At 35.6% G+C, this 23,649-nt stretch overlaps 1 protein-coding gene across 1 annotated transcript in view; it reads right to left on the reverse strand.

Moving 5' to 3' along the window:
* The window catches only part of EYS (eyes shut homolog), a 1,789,541-nt gene extending 1,770,282 nt beyond the window's left edge, over positions 1-19,259 (reverse strand). The window contains 2 exon segments of the mRNA XM_062187220.1: positions 14,460-14,573; positions 18,509-19,259. Of these exon segments, the coding sequence (XP_062043204.1) occupies positions 14,460-14,573; positions 18,509-19,259 (865 nt within the window).
* Between the last annotated feature and the right edge of the window lie 4,390 nt (positions 19,260-23,649).

Below are 23,649 nucleotides of genomic sequence, written 5' to 3' on the forward strand. Positions count from 1 at the left end.
TTTTCCTACTTTAAATGTTGAGCTTGTATTTTAAAGAGGAGAAAGTGCTTTTCCGTGGTTCTGTGTGAATGTCACTCAGCAGTTGAAGAAAAAAATTGTCTAAAAGGAAAAAAAAAAAAAAACAGAGGAATTCAAGCCTCACTAAATCTTTCACTATCCTCAAACAACTTTCTTTCTGAGCTATATATACATAGCCATCTCTTCTGCCAAGCATCTGCTGAGGAAATGATGTAAGTGCATTTCTCAAAATTTAAATCCCTAGCTTTACCCTAAATTTAGAAATGGCCATATTGCACTGACTTAAAAATCATATCAAAGAAAAACACACAAGCTTCTATCACTGGCATTTTAATATTTATCTATAGATTTTAAATTATATATATATATATATATATATATATTAGAGCATGAATGATAAAGTAGCAGTTTGTCAGGAAGTGTGTGTTTCTAGAAGACTTTATGGTATTACCTTCCTTTAAAAGTACCTGCTTTACTGAATGAATAGCCAGAAACAGAGAGGTCCATGCCAGCAACTGAAATGCCTTCTCCAACTGAGCAATCAAGGGAAAATCTGCTGATGTCATCGATCCTTACAAAACTTCCACTGATGTTGAACACTTTTTATACACTTACAAGAATTTTGTTTACATTTTAGAGGAATGCCTATCATGCTATTTTGTGCATTTTGAGATTAAACATGCTCAACATCACTAATCATAAAGGAAATGCAAAACAAAACCACAATGAAATATTGTCTTACCACAGTTAAAATCTTATTGTTGGGATAGGCATTAGGCTGGTAGTTAGAAACACCTGCATCACACCAGTACCTGAGTTAGTCTTCTCAGCTCTAGCTCTTGACTCCAGCTTTCAGCAAATGCAGACCCTGGAGGGAACCAGAGATGGCTCAGGCAATTGGGTTCCTGCCACCCAAGTGGGAGACCTGGTTTGACTTCCTGACTCCTGGCTTCAGCCTGGCCCAGTACTGGCCATTGCAGGCACTGTGGGGAGTGAACAAGTAAATGAGAGTGTTCTTTCTCTCTTGCTTTCTCTGTCTCTCTCTCTCTCTCTCTCTCTCTCTCAAATAAGTTTAAAACTCTGGATATTATGGGCTCGTCCTGTGAGGCCCACACTGTCGGGATGGTGGGGTGATGGCGTTCTTCGTTCTTCAACAAAAAGCGCCTAAGACCATTTCAGCGAACATGTCTGTTAACAGTCAGCCACAAGCTTTTCTACTGCAAGCAAAAGGGCATAGCTAGCAAAGGGAAGCAACCCTAATTCTACAGGATAAAGCCGATACTGGGGCCTCTAGGCTTCTCCAATCAGCTTGAAGTTCACATAGCCTATGTAGCCTTCCAGGTGGTCTTAGGGATCTGGGCCACACGTGAGAGCTATTTACCCAGTACAAAGCCCTTCAACAGGGAGTAAGGGGGTGGAGGAAATGTGCCTGGGACCACTGCAACCTGCCAGCAGTCAAATCATGCATGGGTCTCAGTGTGCTGAGCGCCAGACCAGCATTATTTATTTATTTATTTATTTATTTATTTATTTATTTATTTATTTACTTTTTGACAGACAGAGTTAGACAGTGAGAGAAAGAGAGACGGAGAGAAAGGTCTTCCTTCCGTTGGTTCACCTCCTAAATGGTTGCTAAGGCCAGCGTGCTGTGTCGATCCGAAGCCAGGAGCCAGGTGCTTCTCCTGGTCTCCCATGCAGGTGCAGGGCCCAAGGACTTGGACCATCCTCCACTGCACTCCCGGGCCATAGCAGAGAGCTGGACTGGAAGAGGGGCAACCAGGACAGAATCTGGTGTGCCAACCGGGACTAGAACCTGGGGTACCAGCACCACAGGCAGAGGATTAGCCTAGTGAGCCAAGGCGCTGGCCCAGCATCTTTCTTTTTTTTTAAGAAAGCTTTTATTTATTTATTTATTTTAACTTTTATTTAATGAATATAAATTTCCAAAGTACAGCTTATGGATTACAATGGCTTTCCCCCCCCATAACTTCCCTCCTACCTGCAACCCTCCCCTCTCCTGCTCCCTGTCCCATTCCATTCACATCAAGATTCATTTTAAATTATCTTTATATACAGAAGATCAATTTAGCATATATTAAATAAAGCTTTCAACAGTTTGCACCCACACAAAAACACAAAGTGTAAAATACTGTTAGAGTTCTAGTTATAACATTAAATCACAATGTACAGCACATTAAGGATAGAGATCCCACATGAGGAGTATGTGCACCGTGACTCCTCTTGTTGACTTAACAAATTGACACTCTTGTTTATGGAGTCAGTAATCACCCTAGGCTCTTGTTATGAGTTGCAAGGCTATGGAGGCCTTTGGAGCTCGCCAACTCTGATCATATTTACACAAGGTCATATTCAAAGTGGAAGTTCTCTTCTCCCCTCAGAGAAAGGTACCTCCTTCTTTGATGGCCCCGTTCTTTCCACTGGGATCTCACTCGCGGAGATCTTTCATTTAGGTCTTTTTTTTTTTCCAGAGTGTCTTGGCTTTCCATGCCTGAAATACTCTCATGGGCTCTTCAGAGAGATCTGAATGACTTAAGGGCTGATTCTGAGGCCAGAGTGCTGTTTAGGACATCTGCCATTCTATGAGTCTGCTGTGTATCCTGCTTCCCATGTTGGATCATTCTTTCCCTTTTTTATTCTATCAGTTAGTATTTGCAGACACTAGTCTTGTTTATGTGATCCCTTTGACTCTTAGTTCTATCATTTTGATCAGTTGTGAACTGAAATTGATCACTTGGACTAGTGAGATGGCATTGGTACATGCCACCTTGATGGGATTGAATTGGAATCCCCTGGTGTGTTTCTAACTCTACCATTTGGGGCAAGTTTGATTGAGCATGTCCCAAACTGCACATCTCTTCTCTCTCTTATTCCCACTCTTATATTTAACAGGGATCACTTTTCAGTTAAGTTTCAACACTTAAGAATAATTATGTGTTAATCTCAGAGTTCAACCAATAGTATTAAGTAGAACAAACAAACAAAAAATACTAAAAGGGATAAAGGTACAGGATCACCCACAGGATATTATTAAAAAAAAAAAAAAAAAAAAAAAAAAGGCCAAAGCCAGGAGCTCCCTCCTGGTCTTCCAGGTTGGTGGCAGAGCCCAAACACTTGGGCCATCTTCCGCTGTTTTACCTAGGTCACGCAGGATGTTGGATCAGGAGTGGAGCAGCTGGGACATGAACTGGTGCTCACATGGGATGCCAGTGTATAAGGTGGCAACTTCACCTGCTACACCATAGTGCTGGCCCCACTAATTTAACCTTTATTCAACAGCATATGAGAGTTCCCTTTTCTCTGCATCCTCACTGGCATGTTTTTTTTTTTTTTTAATAATTAATATAAGACTCAGTGATAGATGAGCACTGACTGAATTATGCTGCTTTATGCATTAATCTCTTCTATATAGAGATGAAATGAATTGATTCTACATATTCATTACATATCTTGTCTAAATTTACAATTCCAGATTACTGAATAAGTGATGAATTATTTGTACATAACAAAACATTGTATTGCCAGTTTCCACCCACTTTAATGTTAATCATGAGATTCAGGGATGTGTCTAATTATTCTTCAGAAAACAAATCACAGAACTGGAAGGGCCTTACAAGGAAGCATGTACTAATAAGGAGATGAAATACAATTTAAACTTTTTTTTTACTAAGTGAATTTTGTGCAGTTCTAGCATACATAATCACTTTGGAAAAATATATTTATGTTTTGCAGACCTACACTTTCTCTTGAAAGACAGTATGCTAACATCACAAAAGGAGAGATATTCATAACTTTTACAAATCATACTTTAAGAGGAGCAATTACCTTATAAAAATTTAGAAAATATTATTCTTAACAAACTTTGTCTTCAATTGTGTGGATAAGCTAGTATTAATATTATGAACTTTTGAATAATATGCTTTAAACTATTTGAGCAATTTTTACACATCAGGACTCATTTCCAAATTACTTGAAATTCACTAGGGTATAAAATTAAATCATAAAGCATATAAATAAAATATAAGTAGTCTTATTTATATAAAATGTGATTTTAGTTATAAGGAAGATCTAGAAATTGTACATCTGTGTGGGATAAAGTAAAACACTAAGCAACTTATCTTACTGTACTGGAGAGCAATAGTTACATTTCATTTTTTATTTATATATCCTTCAATTAAATCATCTTACTAAAGTTTAGGTTGGCTTTTTTATCTATTGTGTTACCTAAAATTCTCTCTTAAGTTTAATTTTTTTTTACTAATGTACTTGTATATAGTTTTTCCTTAATAATATGCCTAAAAATCAAAATACTTTCCATGGGTTCAGACTCTAAGTTCTCCAGATTAGGTTTCGGCAAGTAATGGCAAAAGTTTAATGAAATAAAATAATTCACCCTTTTAGCTAATCTACATTCATGAAACAATATAATTAAATTAACATCATGCTCCTTAGAAATATATTGTGGGATTGGAAGAAGTAATTGTGATGCCATGATCCATGATACTTGGTAGAATGCATAAGCCTTTCAAACTACAGAAGAAGAGGGAACCTCGGTTTAATAATGTAAAAGAGAACAAAGCAATTGTCCTGTAATACACTGTCAAAAAATCTACAATAATGTTTCTAACTGAACTTTGTCTTCCACAATCTTCTCATACCCTTTCAACATGATTGAACTTTTGTGAAATCATTAACAAATAGAATGTAGAGAGGGTGACAAACTGAGACTTCTAAAGATAAGTCATAAAAGTTGATATGCTAACTCTCTATGGAAATTTGTGGAGGATAACTGGTATCCTGTTATGAGAAAGGCAATGCCATACAGAAAGACCACATATAAATAAATCTGCCAATCATACACCAGCTAACAGCTCAGGCAGTAGCTAGCATCAACTGCTAGACATTGTATTAAGCAGATTCAAATGATTCTAACACTCAACCTTTGAGACATCCCTAAAAAATGATCATATAAAAATCAAAACAAAATTTGTGATTCATAAGCAAAATGATTCAGTTTTTAAGCCACTAAGTTTTATCATTGGTTTATTACACAACATCTGATATTATTGCAAAAAATTAAAAGGGAAAATAAAAGAAAGAAAAGAAGAGAGAGAGAGAAAGAGAGAGAGAGAGGAAGAGAAGATAGTATTGTTGTATTCTTGGAGTTATATCTATGAAATTCATGGAATTTGTTCTCTAAATATTAATAAGTTTAAAAATGTAATAATCACAAAAAAGGCCTATGAAGTAGCTGAAGATGTGGGGCACAAGAATCAAAATCGCTGAAGGAGTTTATAGTAAACAGAAGAAAAATTAAAGAAGGGATGAAAACTACTGAGAACATCAAAAGCAATGAGAGACTTGCAATTTGGCCAAGGATGAGGAGGGCAATGATCAAAGATATAAGGTAAAATATGCTTGCAAAATTTGTATATTCGACTGATGTGTTTTAGCAATAGTCAACATAAATATTACTGAGAAAGTTACAGTGCCTGTTTTGGAAAAAGTAATCTCTAATGGTCTAATACACATTAGGCATTTGATTGCTATGTTATTTCTTTCCTCATAGCCTGGTAGTGAGTATTGAATGCCATCTTCATATAGAAACACTACGAATATCAATCCACTAGTCAAATTCAACTAGGAATTCTTTATTTTGGTTCAGAAAAATAGCAGAACAGATAAAAGAGCTACTTATCTTTAGTTAGTCTCACTTAGTCAACAGCAGTCATAATTAAATCTGTCATTGGTGTTCTTTATATGTATCCCAGTAGGAAATGAATTTATTCATTAAAGATATTTCGAAATTCTAAAATAAACTAAAAATTTAAAATGTTAGGACAAAATTATCAATATATATTTATGTTAAGATAATTCTGTAGGACAAAGACATTTACTTGAAAGCAATTTGATGTTTAATTGATGATAGGTGGCCTGATAATGAATTTCCTATGAACAAATACAGAAAATGGTAAGGTGATATTCTGAAGTTGATATCTGAGATTTGATAAGGAATTTATTTGTTTTTAATAATGTGAGAGAAAGTTATATGACATGTGTTGTTGTACCTTGCTTAAAATATATACTTCTATACTTCTGTCCTGCTTATACAAACACATGAGCACATGCAATTCTCTCAGTTATCTCTTCATGGAATAACTTAATTCACTCAAGAGTTGTTTGTAAATAAAAAATGCAATCAATAAATATTATGCAACTGATTATATGATTTTGGTAAATAAAGGTACTGCTTATTCTGTAGTTTTTATCATGTCAAATTAAATTATTCTTTAGACAACTATATTGCCTATTAAGTACAATGAATTAAGGAACAATTTTGTTAGGGGTAGGATACAGGATTACTATTTTAAATGAGCAGTTACTTGCTAACAATCTGGCACCATGGGGTTAGAGAAACTTCAGTTTCTTTCATCCCTGCCCCTGAAGAGAAACCAGAGACTTTATATACCAGATGATGAATGTACCTAATACAATGTATGATATTTGATTTTGAAAATAAAATAAATTCTGTGAAGAGTACTCCTTCAAAATATGAGCTCAATTACATCCTGTCTTCAAAGTTGATTTGCAATAGACAGATAAACAGAAACAGATAGAATAAAATCTATTGTGAATGATAAACAAAACAATATCTTTTCCAAAGTTGCTCAGTTGATCTCTTATTATAACATACTTTCTAATTTTATTTACTGTTTCAGATTACTCTTAAAATTGCTTTTAAGCTTGATGAGAACTTCCACTAAACTGTTAAAAAATATATATTTGGAATCAGAAAATGCTCAGGTATCACAGCTACTTATATATAAAACTTATATTATAAAACTTCCTCTGATCCTATACAATATGAAGTTGATTGAGTTATTAAGGTAAGCCTGGCCCTGATGAAGCAGGTTGTAAAAGCTTGGAATTTTTGATGAACTAATCAAATCAACATGTTAAAGAAATCAAGTATAATCATATCTATTGAAAAGGAAATGGTACTATGGTACCTTAGTAATTCTTGTATTGCATTTTTATAGTCAGCATCCGAAACTATAATATCATCAATTATCAGCAGAAAAATCGAATAACAAAGTTACCTATAAGATTAAGGTAAAATGTTTTGTGAACTCAACTTTCTACATATTCATTTTTAAGTTTTTGAACAAAATAAAAGTTGAAGCCATATGTTCAAAAATGTTCTTGTATCTAAAAAATAAGTTTATGGCATTTCCCCATAAAATGCATTTCACAGTCCCAAGGTAGAGTAATTAGAGTGATGCTTCTGTGTGGAATTCGGTAAATTGTCACACCTGTTTAGAATGAAACAAAGAATGAAAATATGCAGACTGCAATAGAATTCAAGAACTAACTAAAAGACTACGCTTTGCCAGCAGAAATTACTTAATATAAGAAAAGCATCAGTCATTTACAGGCAGTCGTCAACTGGTTTCTAAATCATTGAAACTGACAAATCAGAAGTGGAAAATTGTCACAATTATATAAGCAGAATTACTTCAATGTATAGAACATCTGTCACTGATGATAACCAATTCAACATTCTACCAGAGGAAGCATTGGTGCATTCAATTTTACAAAGCTAAAAATGGTTATTGCACTTTTTTACTTTAAAAACAAAGAAAACAACCATGTAATTTTCACAGTTAATGTTAAAATTGAACACACTGTAAGTCAAAAATAAGCAGCATTCAAAGTTTCCATATGGCCATTTGTAGCAAAAATGTATAATTCATTTCAAAGAAATGGCACATTTTTCTCAATATTTCATCTAATGTCCTAATAAAATATAGGCAGAAACCTGTGATTCCTTTCTTTCTACATGTGATAATAAAAGTTAATAATACTCAAATACAGTCCTGTGGCTCACGACTGAGACAACCATGTCTGACACCTGCTCTTAAGTATGTATGTCGGAAGAAAATCATAACACAATGATGTTCCTTTAAGATTAAGAATATCCTCAATTTCTCCTAATTGGGTCGTTTCCAAAAACATATTTAATAGCTTATATGAGGCTATAAATTAAAACAGATCACAGGTTTTGTAGTCAGAGACTAGTAAATTGGTAGAAGAAATAAGGGAAAGAAAGGGACTTTATTCTAGAGATGATATAAAATATGAGTGAAGTAACACTTTGACAGTAGGGACTCCATTTTGCAGAACCTGAGACTCCATTCTGGAAAGGTGCCCCCCCACACCGTGAGACTCTGGTCTGAAACTATGATCTAAAACAGTTGAACAATAGCAGTGCACTACATCACACTTGGCAGAGCATAGAAACCCCCTAGCATGATCGCTCAAGCTTGGAAGTAGATAGGCTACACCTGGGTTAATTATAAAAATGTAATTTGTCTATGTTCTACATATGATTAAAACCAATACCTGGATTAATGTCAAGATTATAATTGAAATTGTTAAGATTGTAACTGGTATTGTCAAGATTATAATTGATACTAGTTTCGAATAGGTTTTAGGTCAGCTTGACATCAGTAAACATGTATTCCCCCTGTTCCTAGCAACCATGAATTCCCCTCCCGATTTGTGGTTTTTACCTTTATGAACCCTGTTGCTTTTGGCTTCAGGGTCGAGAGTTCTTTAGGGCATGCGCCCACTCTCCACCGCCAGCAATAAAGGACTATCAAATTTTATCAATATGTGGAGCTCCTTTGTTTGCACTCACTCAGGTACAACATGAGCAACAGTAGAGAGAACGTGAATGGGTTTGACTTGTTCAAAGCACAATCACTAGATCTATTTTATGAAAGATGATCAGTGTTTTAGGGAAATATTGAGAAATGTTTATAATGGTATTAAAAGCTGTTTACTTAATCACATGAATGCCAATAAAAACATACTGGATTTGAGTGATTAGCGAATTGAAGATATAAATATTCAATGAGAAGATGTTACATCAAGCAATAGCGAAAGTAACAAGAGGTAAAATTAATTGAATGCTTACTATTGCTGTGAATGTCTGGCATTTTACCAAGTGCTTCCCATGGATTATTTTACTTAATCCCCAGAAAAACCCATGAGATGAATACTGATAATTCTCCAATTATATAGATAAGGAAATTAAAATTTAAAGAGTTTTAATAATATCTTAAAGTTCAAATAGTCTGAGAGTTGTAGAGATGAGCCTGGAACACAAGTCTAATTCCAGTGGCAATGTTATTAATCACATCTATCCTGTGTTTCTTATCTTATTCATTTCATAGAGCAAGAGAAGAAATCATGCTTTATGTCTTTCATATGGTAGATGAACTAATTGAATATTAAAGAATTAAATTTTACATATGATATCAGAGTCTCTTAGATAAACTTACATAATTCTCCATTCTTGTTTATACTTTATAACAAGAGCAAAGAGAAGTAATAATAATTTGTTGAAAAGCAAAGTGAATTTTAAGTAACTTGGAAAATTAAGTAGGAAATAATGTGTAGAATTATTTTGGCAGAAATAATATATTTATTATAGCTACCAAATTCAATTTTCTCAATAGTTCATTCTCTGGATAGGACTCCAATTAATGTATCCTCATTTATAGATGTGAATTTCATTTTTAGAGAATTATAATAATATGGTGAAGTCAGAACTACTTAAAAGAAACATAACTTTGTGCTTGTTTTAGTTAAATGTCCAGAACTACATATTTCTCCTTGAACACTGTTGTTTAGATTCCTGAAGAGAAGCCGGTTGCAATAAAATCAATAAGTTGTGAAGATGTAAAAGATAAAAAGAAAAAGCTACATTGACATTAGCAATTCTTTTATTTGTGCTATTGCTTTTTGAACAGAAATCTCAAAGAAAACTGTAAAAGCTTTGTAAGAAAAGCACACAAGCAAAACCTATTCAGAGTTCTTGAAGAGCAACCAAACCAGGCAGAACCAGAAATTATGTGTAAATCTTAAACCCATCAACAGAAATAATCTAACCTGAATAACAGAAATGGAGAAAAATGTGGTTGAACAAAATGGCTACAAACTCAGTGACCATATAGGAAAAAAAATGAGCTGAACAAAGTTGCAATTCTAGAAGGAACATAGATTTTGGAAATAAAAATCAATTTATTAATAATGGCCTCAATTTCCCAGAAGTGATGGAAACTATTAGCTTATAAATCCAAGATGTCTAATCTCCAAATAGAAGTACAAAGTAAACCTCTGCTAGACAGAATATTGTCAACATTCAAAATCATAAACATCACAGCAAAAATTCAATAATATATGTATCCATTGAACAAACTTCCTTGAAAACCACAACCCTCAAAATCTGACATGAATCTGAATATCACTATAATCTGTTAAACTAATTGATTTTTAACAAGCACATTCCAATAATTATATTATAGATAAGCAATCCACTGATGAATGACACCTAACATTTATGCAAGAAAATATTTACGCAATCTTTTTTAAAATAAATTGCAGCATAGCAATTATAGTAAAAATTACTAGAAAACTATCAGCCATATATCACATATGAATATGAATGAAAATGTGTAGGAAATATCAGCAACTCAATCCAGAAGCATATGAAACTTATAATGTATACTGTCCAGTTGAAATTTAGCCCTGGATTGCAAGGTTCAAACATGCAGAAACCTAGTAATATTACCTCGATAGGTACAGGAAAGGCATTTGACAAAATTTAACAGCCATTTTTTTTTTTAAAATTCATGAAGAAAATGTGGTTGGAGAAAGACTCTATATACTTGAGAAAGACATCTACTAGAAACCTATAGTTAATTTTATACTGGTGAAATATTTAATGATTTTATCCTAAGGAAAAAGGGAAAGATATACTCTTTGTTATAAAATTATATTGCTGGTACAATAATCAAATAAAAACATAGGGATAATTTAAGATGGAAGTTTTAAATCTTTCATTTACAGAAAGCAAAAAATTGGATAGAAAATCATAAGGAACCTAGGAAGATGGTAAGAACTATGTATTTAGTACTGTCTCAGGATACAAGATAGTATAAACATCAATTATATTTCCATGTATATGAGCAAATTATTAGAAATTAATTTCAAACAATTGTACTTTCTGTGGATCATAATATAAAATACTTAAATATATACTTAATAAAATATGTGTAATTATCTTACAACTCCCTTACAATACCCTGAAAATTATTGAATATCATTATAAAAATTACAAAATTTATCAAAATTCTCAGCTATTGGGAACCTATCATGTTCACTATTAGAAAACTGAGTGATCTCTGTCCAAAAATTGAACTATAGATTAAAAACAGTATGAATTATTACCTTGTTGGGGATTTTTCAGGTAAATTGAAAGGTGATTCTAAAGTTCATTTAGAAAACCAAAAGAATAATCACAACAATGTTGATAAAGATAAAAGTTGGAGGATTAAGATTACTCCACAGTAATAAAGAGGCTATAATGGGCTAAAAGAAAGATAAACGGATCAAAGAGAGAGAATGGAGTTTACAGAAATAGAGGCACACATATACATGTTAATTTGTTTTTCACTAAGACAACAGCATTTATTGGTAAAAGACTTTTACCTCAACACATATTCAGTGAAAAGCTTTTAAATCACAATGCCATAATTAAGAGAGATCGCAAGTAAAGTCATTAATAATTTAAAATTTAGTAATAGTAAATGCCACTTTGAAATTAATTATAGTTAATTTTATGAGAAACTAAAATAGGAAGCCAAATGTTAAAAATGTATGGTGGGATTGTTAAGAAAATGGCGCAGTCTTATCTATAGCTCGATCTACACCCTGACAACATCCTAGGCCCTAGCCCCCACCACCATTGCTGAAAGCCAGGTGGCCACATGGCCTGACCACTGGTGTCAAGTTCCACCTTCATCCTAATGGGATTAGCTGTTCCTGCTTCCCTGTCCACCCTCAGGCAAAGTTGTTTTTTGTTTTTTGGTTTTTTTTTTAAAATTTTTTTTTATTTTTTGACAGGCAGAGTGGACAGTGAGAGAAAGAGACAGAGAGAAAGGTCTTCCTTTTTGCCATTGGTTCACCCTCCAATGGCCGCCGCGGCAGGCGCACCACGCTGATCCGATGGCAGGAGCCAGGTGCCTATCCTGGTCTCCCATGGGGGTGCAGGGCCCAAGCACTTGGGCCATCCTCCACTGCACTCCCTGGCCACAGCAGAGAGCTGGCCTGGAAGAGGGGCAACCGGGACAGAATCCTTTGCCCCGACCGGGACTAGAACCCGGTGTGCCGGCGCCGCAAGGCGGAGGATTAACCTAGTGAGCCGCGGAGCCGGCCCTCAGGCAAAGTTTTTAAGGACCTGTTCCTGAACACATGGTGCTCCTCGCTCCTCCTCTCTCCTCCTCTCTCCTTTCTCCGCTCTCCTCTTGTCTATCCTCTCTTGGCTCCTCTCTCCTCTCGCTCTCTCTCTCTCCTCTCTCTCCCTTTCTCCTTCCTCACCCCTTCCCTCGGGTCTGCTGGGTTTGCTCCAATAAACTCTTTTCCTTTCTTCAGTGTCTGGTGTGTTTTGTGGCAGCCTTACAGGGATATTTCTCAGCCATAAAACAGAGCAAAATCCTGACATTCACATCAAAATCGATGCAAATCGATATTATTGTGTTAGGTGAAATAAGCCATATCCAACAAGAAAAATTTCATCCTTTCTCTTACTTGTTGTGGTTAATATGTAGAAGATAAAAATTGTGTGAATGTTAGATCATTTGGTATATAGTTATAAATGTTGCTGCATTGAATCTTACCATGTAAATGACGACGTATCTTTGATTCACTCATTAAAAAAAAAGAAAGAAATGGGGGAGGTAGTGAAGACTCTTGGGACATAGCAATGTTTTGTTCTTAATTTGGGGATTTATTGTGAGGGTGGTGAGATGACAAAAAACCCTTAATCTGTTCGCTTTTGTGCATTTCTTGATATGTATATTACTTATTAACAAAGTGTTAGAAAAGAATATTTGCTGAGATTTTTCAATAAAGCAATAAAATAGAGCTCATTTTAAAAATGCAATATAAATAAACTAAAACTACCTCAATCAATCTTAAAATAAGTTTTATAAATTATATACAATACATATATACATACACACACAAACACACATAGAGGCAGACAATACACAAAATTCTTTCTAGAATTTCAATTCTAATCTTTAATTGCTTTCATGTGTTAGTTGACATTTTAGCACAAACCACACAAAAGGGAAAGGCAGTCACTTGATCCTATGAAAATGTAATAGAAGTTTATTTGGCACATTATGAGAAATAAATGTGGCTACACAGCTTGTATTCATTTTGTAATGCTTGGTTCCCAATATATATTTTTTTAAATTGTCCTCTAAAATGATGAGGTATAGTTACAATTGATTTCATCACAAATTTATTTAAAAATAATATTTAGTAGAACTATTTTGTGTCTGCCCATTGAATAACATTGATATAGGTCAATAAATAAATATTTCCAGTATAAATGCTGTTAGCTGCCACTTTTGCTTAAAAATGTCATTGGAAAATAAATTATACAGTCATTATATGTATACAGGCTATTATAAGGTATTGTAAAGTATCTTTCAATTAATAGCCTATCCCAAAAATATTAAAGAGTTTAAAGGAAATAGAATTTTAAAAATATTTACTTGAAAATAGTTCTTGCTGCCTGCTTTATGACTATTAAAACTTCATACTATGTAAAAGTAATCAATGAACTATGCAATTTTTAAATTTCTTGCAATTCTGTCAGATGGGAAAGATCTGGAAGAGAAACACTCAGAAAATCTCCTGTTCTGTGGAATTTGATAGATAGAAAAAGATGTTCTTTCACACCTACAAAAGAAAGCTTTAGGTATCTAATTGTGGCTGGAGATACCATTGCCTAAAGACATTTTGAAGAGGGAGAAACAGACAGAGTGAGCTACATTTCCAGGAAAATTGGAAACTCAGAAAGTTTAGATAAGATAGGAATAGTTTAAAGAAACTTTTCACTGGTGAAACATTTAACCAATATGTAAGATAACTGTTGATTTAAACAATTATCTCACTCCAGTATATTAAACTAAATTGAAATGGAATAAAAAAATTTACTGTTCATAAAAGGAAACTTTTTAGTGACATGTTACTTAAGGAATTAAGGTAGACAAAATTATGTAAATTATGTGTAAAATATGTACATGATTTCTAAAAATATTTGAGTACTTAAGAAAAATATATCATGGTAAAAATATGTGAACAGGTGTTGAAATGAATTTTATGGAATATTTTGCAGTATAATAATTTAATTACATTAACAAAATTAAAATATTAAAATTATCCATTAAGGAGATCGTGGTACATAATCTCTAAAATTATATTTTAATTAATAAATAAAGCATTTCAAATTTACTTTAAGATGAATAAGAGAAAATTAAAATTATGACATGCATTTTTACCTGAAAACTCTTCATCACATTCACAAATGAAACTATTTGCAGTAATATTGCTACAGTTCCCATGGAAACAGATATGTGGTTGACATCGGCCAATTATTTCTGAACAATTTCTCCCTATGAAAATAAAATAAAATCAATGTTTCCACAAGATAAAAATGCATTTGCATTGCATTTAAACAATTAGTGATGTCAATTCCCCCAATATTTTAACAATGAATAATGAACAAAATTTGACAAAATGTAGTTTCAACTATGAAATAGTGTCACATGATGATGAATATAAACTCGTAGGAAATTAATTTTGCTATTTTATGCCACTATTTTACCTTCTGACTACATATATAATATTAATATATCTTTTCTGATTAGTGATGTTTGACCTTTAGTTAGTTTTCATAATTTGAGTTGTTAATTATGTTATTTTGGCAGATAATATTAGTACATGTTAGTACAAGTTCTTCAACATACACAGGTGGCTTTGCACAATAACTTACAAAATAGCATGTTCAAATGTGTATTGTGTTTTACACTACCACCTATCTAGGTAACAGGACAAATGGGTACCTGGAAGTACACACTAATACTTTCTATACATACTTGTCCTGGAATTTGAGATTTTCTTTCTTTTTTTTTTTTTTTTTTTTTTTTTTTTGACAGGCAGAGTGGACAGTGAGAGAGAGACAGAGAGAAAGGTCTTCCTTTTGCCGTTGGTTCACGCTCCAATGGCCGCCGCGGTAGCGCGCTGCGGCCGGCGCACCGCGCTGTTCCGATGGCAGGAGCCAGGTGCTTCTCCTGGTCTCCCATGGGGTGCAGGGCCCAAGCACTTGGGCCATCCTCCACTGCACTCCCTAGCCACAGCAGAGAGCTGGCCTGGAAGAGGGGCAACCGGGACAGGATCGGCGCCCCGACCGGGACTAGAACCCGGTGTGCCGGCGCCGCAAGGCGGAGGATTAGCCTGTTGAGCCACGGCGCCGGCCGAATTTGAGATTTTCTAAATCCCACTTAAAAATAGTACTCTAGTCCCACTATGTTACTTGTCATATCCTTACAATTGCTTCTATTGCTTTCCCAGGCATAGCAGAGAGCTGGATTGGAAGAGCTGGGACTCGAATCAGCACCCATATGGGATGCAGGCGGAGGATTAACCTACTGAGCCACAATGCCTCCCTGCATATCTTTTTTTTTTTTTTTTTTGACAGATAGCGTTAGACAGTGAGAGAGAGAGAAAGAGAGAGAGAAAGGTCTTCCTTCTGTTGGTTCACTCCCCAAATGGCCGTGATGACCACCACTGCACCGATCCAAAGCCAGGAGCCAGGTGCTTCTTCCTGTTTTCCCATGCAGGTACAGGGGCCCAAACACCTGGGCCATCCTCCACTGCCCTCCCGGGCCACAGTAGAGAGTTGGACTGGAAGAGGAGCAACCGGGACTAGAACCCGGTGCCCATATGGGATGCTGGCACTGCAAGTGAAGGATTAACCAAGTCAGCCATGGTGCCGACCCCATCCTGCATATCATTTGACAATAGGCTTGCCCTCCCATTTAACTGAGACCTTAATTTAACTTGTAAGTACTTTTTTCTACTATAATTGATGACTTTCAGATTTCTTATATAGTTACATACTTGTTTCACTAGTACAAAACTCTAAATGGAATATGTAATGAAAATATAAATATAATATTTGTCAAAATGTTTTCTGATCACAAAAGCTAAATTAGCAGAATTTTCCATATACCACATCCTACTTCCAACTTAGTGAGATTTATAGGCTTAATTGTGTCTCCCCAAATTCACACTTTGAAATTTTAACTCCCAGTGTCTCAGAGTGCTATATTTGGAGACAGAATCTTTATTGAAGTAATGAAGCTCAACTAAAGTCAGTAGTGTGGATTCTAATTCAGTATGACTGGTATCTCTTGAGAAGAGGGATTTTGAATGAAGACGCATACAGAGAAGAGAGTGTGATGACAGGAGAAAATGGTAGTCAATGAAACAAAGAAGAGAGGCTTCCAAAAAAATTACCCCTGCCAACGTCTCCATCTTGGACTTTTAGCATCCAGATTGCGAGCAAATAAATTTCTGTAGTTTGAGATGTCCAGTCTACGGTACTTTGTTTTGTAAGTCATTGCAAACTGCTACAGTGAGCATTCTCGATGTCTTTGGTAATTCTAGATTACAGAACTTCTATGTGTCTATATTTTCTGAGATTTTAAAATTCAAGCCACTGTAAGTAGGGTAGTATAAAGGAGTATTAGTATTTTGTACAAAGTAATATTTGAAGATTTTGTTGTTTCTAAAGTATATTAATTTTGAAGTACTACTGCTCTTCCCAATTAAAAAAAAATGTTCAGTAGAAAATTAACTACTCTATACAATTCAAAAAAACCACTAAAATGATATTCCAAAAAGTAGGAATACATGCATGCAAATTCATACTGTGTTATACATGGCAGAAATTTTCTGATCAAATATTCTTTAAATCTCTTGATAGATTAAAACATGTATTTTAGAAATTCTCCAATAAATGACCTTTTTTATCCATCCAAATCAACCAATTGAAGGCATTCACATCTTTCTTTAAACAGCCTCATTATTAATGATCCTATAAATCCCAAAATGAGTCAGAGTCACTTTTACTTTTTATCTTCAATGCCAGTAGAATCAAAAGAGAATTAGATCCCAATAACAGAGTGATGTCCAGTGGAACTTGCTGGGATTAACTATCTAAAAGGCCTTGGTACTTTCCTAACGTCTAAATTCTCTCTGTGAAGAATTGGCTAGTGTGATCTGTAGAGCCTACAATGCCTTGTGGAGGTCTTCTGTCAAATTTTATCACCTGCCCTCTTTAAGGATGCTCAGTGGACTCAGCCCCAGAAAGTGAGAGAAGGACCTTGTTGAAGTCTCTTGAAACCCATCTAACAAAATCACAGTTAGACCCCTGAGTGTGATCCAACCAGATGGTTCTGCTGCTCACTCGCCTCCCTTTCTCATGACCAAAGTCTACCACCAATCTGTTATTCATTTTCCTGTGCTGTTGTTAGCAGTCACGTCAAATTTTCCTCTGTTAAGAAAATTCTTCCGGCCGGCGCCGTGGCTCAATAGGCTAATCCTCTGCCTGCGACGCCGGCACACTGGGTTCTAGTCCTGGTCGGAGTGCCGGATTCTGTCCCAGTTGCTCCTCTTCCAGTCTAGCTCTCTGTTGTGGCCCGGGAGTGCAGTGGAGGATGGCCCAAGTGCTTGGGCCCTGTACCCCATGGGAGACCGGGAGAAGCACTTGGCTCCTGCCATCGGATCAGCGCAATGCACCGGCCACAGCGCGCTGGCCGCGGCAGCCATTGGAGGATGAACCAACGGCAAAAGGAAGACCTTTCTCTCTGTCTCTCTTTCTCACTGTCCACTCTGCCTGTCAAAAAAAAAGAAAAAAAAAAGAAAAGAAAAGAAAATTCTTCCATCTGTGGGCTCACCCTCTAATTGCCCGCCATAGCCAGAGCTGTGCTGGGGTGAAGTCAGGAATCTGAAACTCCTCCTGGGTCTCCCACATGGCTGTTAGGTACCCAAGTACTTGGACCATCATTTGCATCCCAGGTGCATATTAACAGGAAGTTGAATCATGAAAGAAGGGGTCTTCGTGGTGTACACTCTGGGACACAGCTGTGATGATCGAGTTCTGGTGTGGGACACTGGGATTGAGTTTTCAGGTCTTGGCTTTTTCCCCTTCCCTAGATGTTATAGGAATTGGAGGTATGAATTGATGGATAAACACTCTCATCCTCACTCCTTATCTGTCTTTCCTGCTAATTCTGTCAGTCTTTCAAATTCATAGTAATAATAATTCACAAGAAAAAAGAAATAAGAGAGAGAGGGACTTGAATCAGGCCCTCTTATAAGGGATGTGGGCATGCATAGCCATGACTTAACTGCTCTGCAAATGACCATGCCTAAGTTTTTTTTTTTTTTTTTAATGTTTCTGGCTTTTTGGAAATTAAGTTTGCAATTTTAGTTTATTTTCCTATGTCAATAAATTTGTGAGTTTTTAAAAAGACAATCTTACCTGTAAATGGTGGGTTACAGATACATTCATATCCATGCTTATTCCATTCTCCTCTTCTAGTAATGCAACTGCCATTATTTTTACATGGCTTATAATAACACACATCAAGTTCTTCACAATATTTTCCAGAATATGGAGGTTGACATTGACAGCTGTATGACTTGTTCCAAATATTACTAAGGCATTTACCATGTCCAGAACAAAATTCTACACCTGGGGTTTCCTGGCAAAACTGCTGTTTCACTGTTACATTTAGTCGAAGTCCCAGTTGACACGGCGATGGACCACTTGCCACGACTGAGATAAAGTAATGTGTTCCAACATCCAGCCACTGAGGATTAACTGTTTGCATGACTTTCAGCTTGTAATCAAAAAGTAGCTGATCTTCAATCGTAGTGTTTTGCAGACAATCAATGAATAGTGCTTCGGAAGCATTCATCAAATTTAATTCTAGAGATTGAAGAGATGACTCTGTATAAATTACTAGGATGTCTCCAAACTGAATTTGCAAAGGACAAATCTGGGGAATGACTCGAAAGTCTAATGTATTCATTTTAATGTTTGTATCCAGAGCCCAACATTCTCTGTAGAAGTCCACACAGATATTTTCTGTTAGTGTCCAATTCACCACATACAATGAGGGCTGTAGATGCCATTCTTGCACTAATAGCTGCTTGCATGTTGTTTTTCCATTTACAAAACAGGTGTAGAGAACCACTAGACTCAAAACTGAGATTGATCTGTTAGTCATTTTGGACCAATTTTACTTTATAGTCTATCATGAGAATGTCTTCAAGAATTGCTTCAAAATGGTCTTTGAGTATTACTGGAAATTTCCAAGCAGAGCTGTTGTTCAGAGATTCCTGGGAGATGGCTTTTTTATTCCCAATATGCAAGTAGCTATGATGAAAGTGGAATTTTATCTTGAGTATTTTAAATATTCCTTTGAATAGAAAAACAGACAGTGTTAGTAAAGTTTTTACTAAACTGCTCAATGAAATAGAGAACATTTAATTCTTTTCTTATACCAAACTAGAGTAAACACTCTAAGGAGAGTGTGACCAGAATCTGGGGACTTATATTGGCAAACAAATACAGGAAAACATGGTTTAGATCTGTTGATCTGTTTCAGCTTTGCAAAATCATCCCCTTATGAAAAGCTTTGGCTTCAAGACACTATAAGCCAACAACTTACTGCAGTCTCTTGAGGGCTCTCTTTACACCAAGCATCAATCTATCTGAAACAGCAACAGCCACAATTTCTATTTTCTGAAGTTTCAACTTTTTTAAAATAAGTGTGCTCCACTTCTAATTAGTTCTAGAAAAACACTTCAAAACAAAAAAAAATTAACAATAAACATGATTTACATAAAATGTTCATGTTAAATTTTCATGAAAACATAAGCTTTAAAATGCCAGTTTGTGACAAACATGTTTCTCCCAATTGCAATCCAGGTGATAAGGGTATCACACACATAATAGACTCAGGAAGTTCTGTTGCAGAAATAATGCGAGAGTGACAGGCAAAAAGGAAGAAGAAAGCATGAAGTGAAGTACTGAAAGGACTATAAATAGAGGCATATGGTTATACATCTCTCTTTAACCACTGACTGACAGTTTGAAAAGAGGAGCCAGAGCATCATTTCTCTAGGAGGGCATCTGTGCTTCCAGAAGACAGAAGATGAAAAGGAATTCTGAGATTTAATATATTGCCTGGTTTTTAAAAAGTTCTTGTCAATTATTGATGAACTTTTTTGTATAAATCACACTAATATTTGATTAGCAGTACAAAAATATAATGTATATGAATGAAATTGACATTTTGAGATTTTATTATCATTTATAGCCCTTGTCATTATTCCTTTGAAACAGTTGTGTTTCTACTTCTACTTATTGAATTATTTATTTAGGGAGGAATATGCCTGTGACTGTAAAGTAACTTGAAAGTTTGCTATAGCAAAAATTTAAAAAAAAAAAAAAAAAGGAAGGAGGAAGGAGGAGGGAGGGAGGGAGGGAAGAACAAAGAATAGGTAGGGAGTATTATTGTGGGTTTAAAATTGTACATATTAAATACATGAAATCTGTTCTCTTTCTATATATTTTAATAAATCAGAAATAAAATGTCAGGTTCACAAGAAAAGTCAAATTCTGAGAGCAAAGGTATATGAGGATGATGACAAACAGGCTCCTTGACTCTCAGTAATATTTTACATTTATTCTGTCTCCTTAGGCAACAAGAGCTTCAATTCCCTCCACTTTCATGGGGGTGCACTGGGGAAAATACACGTCTTTACATGGAAATGCCAGAGATTAAATTATACTATGTAAGTATAAACCTGCCATTCAATAAAAGGTAACTGATAGTTTTATACCCATTTTCACTGAGGGAATGTTATAACTTGAATTAAAATTCAGATTTGTGAGATTCCTAATTCCAGCATTTTGTACTATACAATGTATATCAATTAAATATTATTTAAATAAATTATTTATATCATTATATTATATGATTAACTTGGAAATTCATATTAAGTATTTATGATAAATCTAATATCCTTATGGATAATCTAGATATTATGGAAATAAAAATTGAGCATACATAATCTCTTTAAAATTCAATTCTGGGTATTATCAATCTATAAAATGTAATTCAGGGGCCAGATGTTGCACAGCTGGTTAAGATGCCATGTGAGACTTGGGCATCCCATATTGGAGTACCTGTTAAAGTCCCAAGTGTTCCACTTCCCATCCAGCTTTCTGCTAATGTACCTGGAAAGGTAGTAGATGATGGCCCAAATACTTGGGTCCCTGCCACCAACATGGAAGACCAGGATGCAGTTATATTGCCATCTTGGGAGTGAACCAACAGATAGAAGTTCTTTCTGTGTGTGTAACTCAGACTTTCTAATAAATAAAAATAAAAAAAATAATTTTTTAAAAAAGTTATAAAATATGTAGTAGGAATATTTAATCCAATCTAGGAAACAAGATTTAACTTCAGATGCTAAAACTGACATAATTTCCAAGGAAGAGTATTCCAGGAGAAAAGTTCTATCTAGGATTTTTGAGGGAAGATTGACATGGAAAGCTTAAAGAAAGTAAGAGAAGTAAAGCTTCCAGTTCCAGATAGATAGGGAATTATGAAGAAAGACACGTTCTTGGCCTGTGCCGTGGCTCAACAGGCTAATCCTCTACCTAGTGGCGCCGGCACACCAAGTTCTAGTCCCGGTCGGAGCGCTGGATTCTGTCCCGGTTGCCCCTCTTCCAGGCCAGCTCTCTGCTGTGGCCAGGGAGTGCAGTGGAGGATGGCCCAAGTGCTTGGGCCCTGCACCCCATGGGAGACCAGGAGAAGCACCTGGCTCCTGCCTTCGGATCAGTGTGGTGCGCTAGCCGCAGCGCGCCAGCTGCGGCGGCCATTGGAGGGTGAACCAATGGCAAAGGAAGACCTTTCTCTCTGTCTCTCTCTCTCACTATCCACTCTGCCTGTCAAAAATAAAAAATAAAAAAACAAAAAATAAATTAAAAAAAGAGAAAGACACGTTCTTGATTTAGAGAGATTATATCAATAAGAGACAGGTATTATTTTTTTTTAACAATTTTTTTTTTTTAATTTTTGACAAGCAGAGTGGACAGTGAGAGAGAGACAGAGAGAAAGGTCTTCCTTTTGCTGTTGGTTCATCCTCCAATGGCCGCCGAGGCCGGCGCGCTGCAGCCGGCACACCGCGCTGATCCGACGGCAGGAGCCAGGTGCTTCTCCTGGTCTCCCATGGGGTGCAGGGCCCAAGGACTTGGGCCATCCTCCACTGCACTCCCTGGCCACAGCAGAGAGCTGGTCTGGAAGAGGGGCAACCGGGACAGAATCCAGAGCCCCAACCGGGACTAGAACCCAGTGTGCCAGCGCCGCAAGGTGGAGGATTAGCCTAGTGAGCCGTGGAGCCGGCCAAGAGACAGGTATTATAAGAAAAGTAACATGATTTATCTGAGAACTATGGGAAAATCTTGAATATTTCAAGTAGTGCAATAACAAGGGAGGGTGATTATTTTAATGATATTATTCCAGTTGCAGGGTATAAAACATACTGGCGAGTGCTATGCCTATGCAAATATAACAAACACTGGTGGAGTGTGAAAATACTAAGATAGTAGGATTATAGGATCTTGACAGATATTGATCTAAGGGATAAGAAAGAAATGGGGTGACTAAATGGTGAGAAACAGGATGGCCAGGAAGAAGGCCATATCCAAATCCAGCCTGTTTAAATCATGAGGAAACAATGCATAGAAGATTTATTGTAAAGAAAAACAGAAGATAAATTACAGTGGATATAGTATAGGGCAGGGTGAAGGATAAGGAAGGAAGGTGATTACAGACTGTTAATGTTGTGACTTTGGTGGCAAAAAGTTGAAGAAATTACTGTGAAGGATCATCTGTTTTCTCTATGAAATAGGAGACAATTTATGAAGATGTAGAGTTTGATGGAAAATGAATAGGAAATATTTGAAATGAATAGTGAATACATTGTGCAGAGAATGTTAATTGAGAAAAACTGGAAGAATCATGAAGCAATATTAAAATACTTTTGTGCTTGTATGTCACAAATATACAGTAGTGCCAACCTGCACAGGTGTGCTATTTCCCCAGAAGCCTACTTGAAAAAGATACAAAAAAAAAAAATCAAATAGTAAATGTGTTTACCCAGAGAACCATATTTTTATTTTCACGTGTAAATGCTAGGAAATAAATTACATTTGCATTGATGCAAAACTAGGTCGGTGTGACATTTTTAGATGGCTGCAGATGTGAGCATGCGGTACTGTGGGTCTAATCCTGTACTTCTCAAAATTCGATGGATCCCTAATTATTGTGCAATTGTATTTTCAAAGGGAAAGTAGCTTGATGCATTGCATTTCTGCCTCATGAAAATTTAAATAAATGAAAATAGCATCCAGGAAAAAACCTGCCATTTAAAAATAATTTCTATGAGGTCAATTTGTATCTATACATAGTGAATAGGAAATGCTTTGAATTTTACTGGAAACTAGAATAGTATGTATATATATATATATATATATATATATATATATATATCACATATGGATAAGTTTGAATAAGGTGCTGTCATTTGGAATAAAAAGGTGAG

Source organism: Lepus europaeus, chromosome 3 (assembly GCF_033115175.1).
Source record: "Lepus europaeus isolate LE1 chromosome 3, mLepTim1.pri, whole genome shotgun sequence".
NCBI lineage: Eukaryota > Metazoa > Chordata > Mammalia > Lagomorpha > Leporidae > Lepus > Lepus europaeus.